A 9988-nucleotide genomic window follows, 5' to 3' on the forward strand; every position below is an offset into this window, starting at 1 on the left:
TCCACACGTGTGCATTCACGTCTCAGGACTTAATCCCAGAGCATCATTAACTTCACATTCTGTGTGCCAATCAGCAGCCATTCTACTCCACATCACTGCTATCAATCAAGATGTGCTCCCTCCTTTTCTCCCTTCCTCCCTCTTTCCATACTAAGCAGAGAGAATTAGAACAGAGTAGAAATGGCCAACAGTCAGACACCAAGCCATCTACGTGTAACACATGAGTATACATTGTTTGCTGTGGTTACATCAGCTTCCTGGATGTATTTTGTCTTAGTAACTTGTTCTACATTGTTAAATGCCAAACCTAAATATTTCCTTATACACAAAACCACATCACACCCTGCGGTTGATTCGGGTCCTATAACAGAACACCTTATTATATATATAGAAGAACTTTGAGGGAATATATATATATATATATATATATATATATATATATATATATATATATATATATATATATATATATATATATATATATATATATTCCCTCAAAGTTCTGCTGTTCAAAACTATAATAAAAGTTCAATAATTTACTGCACACAGTTAAAAAAAAAGATCAAATTACTTTGAATAGGAAAGGTTAATTCTTTTCTTTACGGTTTTTATCCAGGTTACAAATAAATGACGCTGCATCTATTTATGATCATATCGAAATTTGGACAATTATCTAACTTTGTTGCTGTTTGATTCTTAGATTACTGGCACAACAAAGACATCTCTAATAAATGGTAAATCTGCCATTGACACTCGAATATAATGCCAACATTTCTTTTTGTTAGCTATTTCAGTTAAGAATACACATGAGCGTATATACACTCCACAGCAAGCACATGTCAAAGAGTACAATACTCAATACCTTTTGTCTGAAATCTAAAGCATTATCACCTCATGCTTCTGTTTACTAGAGAGCTGATAATCCATGTGGACCAGCTGCATTACATAATAAGCACTTGAGCTTTTCTACATAAAAATCCCACATAAGTTTAATGCACATCATGGAGAGTTACTGTATGTTAACAATTCTACAGATTTGGTCATTTTTCCTAATGTGATTGCATGGTGCACTAGGCATACGCTGCCTTAGCACAGTTGGTGGTGTTTACAGTGATAAAGCCTAGCGAATGCTGCAAAGAAGCTGAAAGTGGTGTATAACCTTATGGATTTATTATTTAAAAAAACGATGAATTTCCATTTTAGTTTAGACAATGTTTTCCTAATGCAAATCCTTCACTGCAGTGCATTGCTCCATATGAGAAGGTTGTGAGTTCCCGGGCCTTAAGTAAGAAACGTTTTCCTACAGCTGTAAGATAACTTGCAGAGAACTTGTAAGATAATAACTTGTAAGATAACTAATTGGTTTATTGTAACTTTATTGTGAAACATTCCTCTACCCAGGTTTAAAAGCAGGGTTTAGAACAATGATAACCTTTAGGTTAAGCAAGTGTGAAAATACATTGTATACATGTGTTAAATCATCTATAGTAATTACTTTATCTTGGACTATTATAAAATATAATTCTAAAATAAATTATAAGCTACAACTCTTACCATCCCAAGAACCTTGAGCAACCAATTTATCTCAGAAAGTACAACCTGGACCCATAATTATAATTATGAATGATAGATAGAAAGATCATTTCTGGCTCACTCTTTGTGCTTGAACTTAATGATGCTTGAGCAATAACAACATGATTTGTTCAGTTTAAAAGGAACTGTAAACACAATCCAACATAAAACACCCACCATCATACTTTCTTATATCTCCACTTGTTTCCAGTCCTCAGTCAAATATCCTGGTCACTGGATATCAACAGCAGTGATGTTGCAAGACAAACGAATCACAGACACAACATTTCTTTGGCCACAGAACTGCCCCATGAGACTTCTTGCCAAAACAAATAGCCCTAGGAACTGATCTGATCAATCTTCAATCCCTTCAGCTTTCCACAGCGGTTTTCATCTTCTTTGTGAGTTCTCAGCTATAAACACGTTATTAAAAATCATAAACCTTAAAACTTTTGTGTGTGAAGGATTCAACACCATGATCTCTTTTTACACCAAAATACATACATGGAGCGTGGATAAGACAAAAAGATAGCAAGCTAGTAGCCTTGGAAACGCCCTCGTTAAAATAAAATAAAATAAAATAAAATAATAAAAACAGAGCTAGTCAATCAAATTTACAAACCAATGTGAAAACAACACAATTAAGAAAGGAAAATGAGCCTAGATAAAGCCACATGTAGAAACCTGTCTATGTGTGTGAGTGTGTGTGCGTGTGGTAGTGTGTGTGTGTGTGTGTGTGTGTGTGTGTGTGTGCATGTGTGTGTTTGTTAAATACATTCTTCAGTTGAAAAGCATTAGGTATAATCCTATATTCTATATTCTACTATGAGCTAGCTAACATTGGTCTGTATTGTTTTTCTAATCGGAATAATTTGCTAGTCTTTGCTAGCAACATGTACTCGAGTTCTAGTCTCTAGCAGGCTTGTTTAGCCGGACCTTCAGTCTGATGGCAGAAGGTCTGGACTCCAGATCTGCTTTTATAGCCAAGGACTGCCCAAGAGGGCACCTGGCTTACATAAATTAACCAATTACAGTAGCGTCATTTTTTATTTTTTTATTTTTATTTTTATTTTTATTTTATTTATTTTTTTTGGGGGGGACGGGGGACGGCATGCAACATAAATAATTCATTTAAAAAAGTCTTGCAAATTAATAAATCATAATGAGTTTATAACGTTAATTTCACATTAGTTGGAAAATAAAGCATTTAGCTGATCCTCATAAGAGCTCACTGTCACAGCTATAAACACAACATATTCCGTGTTCCATGAGGGAAGTAGAGTGTCATCTTTGCTTCTGGACAGACCATTAAAAATCATGACATGTCTTTTAGAAAATTTATATAATCCAACAAATCAGATGACAACAATTTTGTTTAGGCATCAGACATTCAGCCAACGATTTGTGATCATGAGGTCTCGAGCTTAGACTAGATATCTAGTGTTAGTTAGGTAGTTTCAGGCTTTAAATAACCTCATCTACCACCAGTGAAGTTAGCTTTACTCAGTTAAATACAGGGATGGGGCTAATTTTGGCAGTTAGAATTATAGCACGGGCTCAGTAACAAACACCTACGTGCTTTTTGCTAAGACGTGTCTTCTAGCCAGGATCACAGTTACTGAAAAAAAGATTAAATAATACATTTGACACAAAACATAGTTTAACATCTGACCAATGAGGTCAGGCAATGTTATAAAAGTGCTTAGTATTCATACAATAACAGTGTAGTAATAACATAAGGATATTGTCATTAAAAACAGATTCTTTTAAGGTTATATGAACCAGCTATGTGGAATATTCTTTAAAAATGGCTCAGATGAGAGTTAATATTTGATCAGACTTGCAAAGTCACTGTCTGGTACATTTACAACCCCACTGTTCGTATTATATATTCACATGGCTACTAAATGCTGATCTTCTTTGAATCTTTCTGCCCATGTTTTACAGAATGCTTATGTAACAGTAGTGCTGTCCTGAACATGGGGCACTCTGTGCTGCACTGCTCAGCTCTGGCAATAGCTGGTACACGACCCTTGTGTTTTGTTTCCTGAAGTCTGGTCATCAGAAAATCTATTTCATTTTGCTGCATTTCTTATATCATGGCTAGGCAAGCTTTAACGATTATGATGAGGATTGTCATCATACAGGATTAATGATTTAATTGTCATTACTGTTGGCTTTATGTCATTTTTACTACACTCATGAAGTAGTCAAATAATACTCTCTCTCTCTCACACACACACACACACACACACACACACACACACACACACACACACACACAGATTGTTTGAGTGTCACAAATAGTAGTAATATAGTGTAGTCCAAAAGCCTGAGACTATACTGAAAATCTGGGATTTATTTTTTTCATAAAAAATGTAAAATAAACAGTATTAGAATTTTCCATGAAAGGAAATGTTCAGTATTATAAACTAAAAAGTGTACTCAAAGTGGTTAAGTAAGGAATTCAATATACTCGCCAATATACTACTACTACTACTACTACTACTACTACTACTACTACTACTACTAATAATAATAATAATAATAATAATAAATAAATAAATAATAATAATAATAATAATAATAATAATAATAATAATAATAATAATTGGCTATGAGGTGGTGTGTTGCATCCAGCCTTGTCTTAGCAACCAGAAGTTGTTTATTGTACAATAAATATCATGTCATAGAGTGTTTTAATCCTCTTCCTTTTACCTGCGAATCTTCTGACCAATCAGAACCAAGCACTCACACAGCACTCAGAAAAAGCAATCTTGTCATCTACAACTTCACTAAATATTTTTAAGCTGCGAAGATGGTAACAAGCTAAAAGAAGTGAAACTGAACACCATTTTCCCGGTTTTGTATTTTTGTATGATAAAAGTGCCTAAGTGCTGTAAAAGATATAACTCGCACATGTGCAGAATTGGTTTGATATCTGGTGATCTGGATAGAAATAAAGGCATAAGATGTCTGTTATGAAAATAGCTAGATAAATGGATAGACGACTACAGGAATAACTGGAATAACTACTGTACATTGACAAACCAAAGCATGAATTTCATCAAAATATTCCATTGCTCCATGTATCAGTCCCCGAGACAAAACATGGACAGCATGTATGCAACACATTATACAGCATTATTTGCTCATCCACTACATCAGATTTAACACCAGTGCTTAGAGGCAAGCGGAAGGCTTACTTTCAAAGCCTACTTTTAAGCACAATAGTTTACATTCACTGATACCCACATTAGCTGTGTTTGGTTAAATGATCTCTGTAACACAATACCTCCATCTCCCCTGCCTCTGAACCCAAGCAGCTGCCCAAACGGCTTGCAAAACACGCTGCAATTGGAGAAACCGCAGCAGATAAGCTAATTCAATCAACAAATAAGCACCCGATGTCTCCTGATCATTCACTCGTGTACATTTATACCCGAGTGTAGATTAAACTTTAGCAGCACACTGTTACGTGCTGCTCGCCAGCCAGTGTGTGAACGGCTGATGGCCTTGGGAACCTGTTGAGTTTGCATTTAGAGGAAAATCTATGTCTGTCTATGTCTGTTATGTCCGCACATGTTGCTTTGTCATGTTTAGTCCTACAGATGTTTCTTCCTCACTCCTTCTCCTCCTCATTCTCCTCCTCCTCATCATATTATCATTATTATCATTGTTGTTTTTGTTATGCATTGCAAAACAGCAACAACTGTATGGATAACCATCCATTCATTTTCTGAGCTGCTTATCCTACACAGGGTAACAGGGAGCCTGGAGCCTACCCAGGACAAGGTGCCAACTCATTGCAGGGCATAATCACACACACTCATGCACCCATTCACACACTACAGACAATTTAAGGCTGCCAATCAGCCTACAAAGCATGTTTTTGGATTGGGGAAAGAAATCGGAGTACCTAGAGGAAACCCACACACACACACATACACCCAGAGCATGAGGAGAACATGCAAACATACACACACACAGGGATACACAGCAAACCTGCTAAACGCCTTTTACATCCATTCAATCAGCAGCTCTGCTTAAATTTCTCTCTCTCTCTCTCTCTCTCTCTCTCACACACACACACACACACACACACACACACACACACACACACACACACACAGATCAAGTGCAAGTTGTAGTATTCCCTTCAAGAAATGCAAATCTCTCTCTACTTGTGACCCACAACACTATTTCTGCTATGATCATCATCACACCCACCATCCTCTCACACTGCCTCTTTGTTTTCCTCTATGTCTGGCTTCCCCTGAGTTATTATCTTTCTCTTTGTGGCTTTTCCAGCAAGATGACAGTAAGTTGGCAAACACTGAGGGTTCTTCCTGCCTCTGCTCTCCCAGGATTCCTCAGATTGGACTACAGCCTGTTGTGTGTGTGTGTAATCTGTTATCACTTTGGTTATAGCAGCTATTATAAAATGTCCTTCCCTCACCAGCCAAAATGTTTCTCTCCCTCCAAAAAAGGCATGTTTACACAGTAATACAGTACCTCATATCAAGTCCTCTATTATCAAGCCCATAATAAAGTGACTATTACAAACCACTGACACTGGAGACTTCTTCCATTAAGATTTATTTCATTTGTTTATTATTAGTCTTAGATTATGTACAATGCCTCCTACACAAGTCTGTGTGAATGACCTGTTGGTATAGAAACAGTAAAATATTAGACACCGCTTCAACACCTTCTGACCAATCAGATTGAAGAATTTATTATTTTTACATTATGAATTATTTTACATTAAATATTACTTTATAAATGTTTTTTTTAATCGTTTCACAACATTAAATAACACTCCTCCATTATAGGTGTAAAGCATAATTGGGTGAAATAATCATATTCCTCAATATTAAATGTTATGTATTTTACTATGTTATGTGACTAGCTTCCTCTGAGGTAATGCTCACGCTCATAGCCCAACCCAACAGCTGGCCAATGACAAAGAGAACATATGAGTCTGCAGAGTAGTTGGGAGTCACCAAGCCGCTGAGTTGTCCTGTAATTCTACACCAGTGCGTACACACAATATGCTTGAGCCGGAGTGTAGCGGTGCTAAGCAGTGATGATTGACATCTGTGCCATCCAAATACTAAATGGTCTTTTCCTCCCTCTCTTCCTCCCTCTCTCTTTCATTTCTTCTCTCTATCTATCTATCTCTGTCTGTGCAACTCTCTTCCGCTCATTCACAAGGAACAGCTTCATAGCGTAGAAGTGTATATGTGTGCTTATGGATGATTCACACAGTGACACTGCAGTGGCTCAGGATTTAAGTCGATGAGTCACTTCAACCATAGGTCTGCTCTGTTGACACTCACACAGCATTAATATTTAACTCAGTACGGGAAACCGTGATTACGCAGGTTCCTTGATGGCTCTGCTGTAAAGTTATCACAATCGTTCCAAAGGCTAAACCAAACAAATCCTGGTCACAGATGAGCTCAGAGTATCATGTTCACCATGTTTTGGAAGCGGTATAAATATTATGAGCATGAGCCATAAAGTAACCTATTCTTCAGCTTCAGAATCTGACCTCTTATGACTTTGAGTTACTCTTATGAGTACTCCAAACCTCCAAGACACACATAAGCATACAAACTTCTCATCATAAGACCAATCATATGCTGAGAAAAAAAGGATAATGTGGTCAGTCAGATTTAGGAAAAATTATTATGTATGACATGTATGTATGTGACAACAAAATGTGGTTTCATTGCTTATTTCAAGTTTTCATGTCAATCATGTTGTAAATAAACTAACTTGGATAATGTTTTTCAATTCAATCAGGTTTAACAGCTGTACATGTTTGATTTAAGTCAACATTGTGTACATTTCTATTTGTGTCAGATTCTATTCAAACTTTTTTTTTTACTACTTTGTGCAAAAATTACAGTTAGAAATCTTAATCAGCAAACAGGCTCCTCAAGCCGCTGCTACTCGCTGTTATTCAATCTGAGTCGTGAAGTAACCTTACACGGTATAATTTAACTCTGTTCTAATGCACCAATTATAACACCATGATGAGCTTGTTATTAAGTTGAGTTGAGACTGATGTATTAGAGAAGGAGAAAGTAGCTCTACATTGTAAATGAATCCCATAAGGTATAACAATACATTTAAATTGTGTACCTTCTAACATCCTATGCAAATGACCTTGTTCACACCTGGTCAATTCATGTCTTGAGTATGAGGATTATAAGAGCATTATAAATTTAAAGGTATAAATGCTTGAGTGCAGGCAGTTCCAGGCAATCAGGACATCTGGGATGCTGTTTATTTTTTACCAGATGTTATACAAGGGTGATATTACTGTGTATTAATTTCCAAGCCAATGTTTGTCAACCAAAAAATACACCAGTACAATACAACAGAAGACATGTGGACTATGACCTCTGAAAGGAAATTAAAAATGACATGATAACGCAGTGTGCTGCATTGCCGCCTTAGAGCACCACAGTTTCTGATTTGATCCGAATTCGAGCTGTCTGTCTTTATAGTCTCGGGATTGAAACCAGGAACCTGAAGTTGTGAGTCAGTAAGGCTATATACTGCATCACCATACCCCCTTGTCCCTCATTTGCTCTGCTCATTTGCAAGTCATGTTGGACGAAAACATCTATCAAATGTCTACATGTAGATGTACAAGTGATAGACTTCACATTAAAGATGCATGAATCATGTGGTGTAAACATGCAACTTGTGCACCTGAACACACCCTGAAGCTGTAGGACTGTTAATGACCTGAATATCTAAACCTGCTGTGTTAGGAGAGACAGATGTGCCGTTTTGCTACAGACAGAAGGATTGAGAAACCTAGCTGATAGACCGAGTACGTGGACAGCTCCGTGGTGCTGAAAAGACTCACAGCCGCTGCTCCTGTTCCAGCAGCTGGAGCAACAAATATTACAACACAAACTGATGTAAACGTACAAAGGGATCAAAAATGGCGTCTGGTTTAACCCGGCAAGTGAGGATGCAGGTTGATCAATCCAGGAAGTAAAAAAAGTGAGCTTTTCTGATCCAGCCTATTCAGCACACTCTCAGGAAGTAACTGTGCTTTGGCAGAAACAGAGAATCACGTTTTACGCTTGTCTTACTTCAGCATGGACTGTTCTTTCTCCTCTTCTCTCTTCTGGCGGTCCATGACGTCGAGGATGATCCTCCTCTCTTCGTCGGTGAGGTGGCTCAGGTCCGGCATGTCGGCCAGGCCCCGGTGAGCGAGCGGAGCGGCCATGTTCACACACACACACACACACACACACACACACACACACACACACACACACACACACACACACACACACACACACACACACACGCTACAACACACACATACACACACAAATCACACAGTGCACGGATTATCATTACGGATCATACACGCGCAATAAAGGCCTATAATTAAAGCGCATCTAATTTTTGTGAATGCACAATGTTTCAAGTGATTCCTCTCCAATTTGATGCAAACCACAAAGAACAAAAATCTGAACAGAGTACTAGGTAAAAACACTCATCCATAGCTACTTATAATAAGCAGAAAGATGAATAGGATGAGTTTAAGGCTACTTAACGCAAAAACGGAAGGATCATGAAATTAAATCCAAGCTGAAATCTCTACATCTATGCTTAATTTCCACACATGACAAATTCAAGAGACTTCTCTGTATGGATTATAAAAACCCTTGATGAAACAATTGTGTATTTAGGAGGAAGGATGCAGCTTATCTCACCCTCTCCGGACGTACAGATGTGCAAAAGGAGCCCGTTTATTGTGCCATCATGTTAAAATCCGTCCTAACCCATCGCTTAAGAACAAAAAAAACCCATCCAGTGTGCTTTGAATCCCTTCGTGCTTTTCTTTCTTCTCTCTTCCAGGTTTGTGTGTTCTTTAAGGTTTCTTAAATGCACAGAAAGGAGATGAGAGAAAAAAATGGACGCAGAGCTCAGCACCGACAGCGGTGCTCGGTCATTGACGGCCGGAGAGAGCAGCTGGAAAACGCGGACTGGAGGAGGATCACGGCGGGATCGGAAAAACCCCCCGAGCTAAAAATAACAACCACTCTGCTCCAAAGCTACACCCTCTCCGATCTGCCTTGCTCTGATTGGTCAGACGCACCAGCCGGCAGAACACAGACCAGCATTCAAATAAAGGATTCTGAATGGTGAATCCAGTTATATAACTCAAAGGCTATTTTGTCAGGTCTCTCACTATCATATCTGTGTGGTGTGCTGAGACATGGTCACCATGTCACTTTGACTATAAAATTACAAAATTTCCTAAACTGAAATAAGATCACTGTTACTGCCAAAAGTAAAGACTGCATTCATCACTGCTAAAAAAAAATCTTATTACATTATTAGAATGTTTGTATACATATCTAAAATTATTTAG

General features: G+C 37.8%; 1 protein-coding gene and 1 long non-coding RNA gene across 20 annotated transcripts in view; one reads left to right on the forward strand and one right to left on the reverse strand.

Annotated features, from left to right (window-relative positions):
- The window catches only part of rims2a (regulating synaptic membrane exocytosis 2a), a 168004-nt gene extending 158465 nt beyond the window's left edge, over positions 1 to 9539 (reverse strand). For 6 of the 19 annotated variants that reach the window (XM_027171536.2, XM_047808542.1, XM_047808545.1 and 3 more), the window contains exons 1-2: positions 9327 to 9535; positions 8694 to 8915 (exon numbers count right to left, since the gene is read on the reverse strand). In XM_027171536.2, coding sequence (XP_027027337.2) covers positions 8694 to 8830 — 137 coding nt within the window. In that variant the 5' untranslated portion in view covers positions 8831 to 8915; positions 9327 to 9535. Of the gene's footprint in view, positions 1 to 8693; positions 8916 to 9326 lie in introns of all 19 variants that reach the window. The other 13 variants (XM_047808541.1, XM_027171521.2, XM_047808539.1 and 10 more) reach the window with 7 other exon arrangements.
- LOC125140226 lies at positions 8665 to 9782 on the forward strand. Its single transcript, XR_007139494.1, has 2 exons — positions 8665 to 8809; positions 9472 to 9782. It is a non-coding gene; the product is annotated as an uncharacterized LOC125140226 (long non-coding RNA).
- The last annotated feature ends 206 nt before the right edge of the window (positions 9783 to 9988 follow it).

This window comes from Tachysurus fulvidraco, chromosome 25, assembly GCF_022655615.1.
Source record: "Tachysurus fulvidraco isolate hzauxx_2018 chromosome 25, HZAU_PFXX_2.0, whole genome shotgun sequence".
NCBI classification, from domain to species: domain Eukaryota; kingdom Metazoa; phylum Chordata; class Actinopteri; order Siluriformes; family Bagridae; genus Tachysurus; species Tachysurus fulvidraco.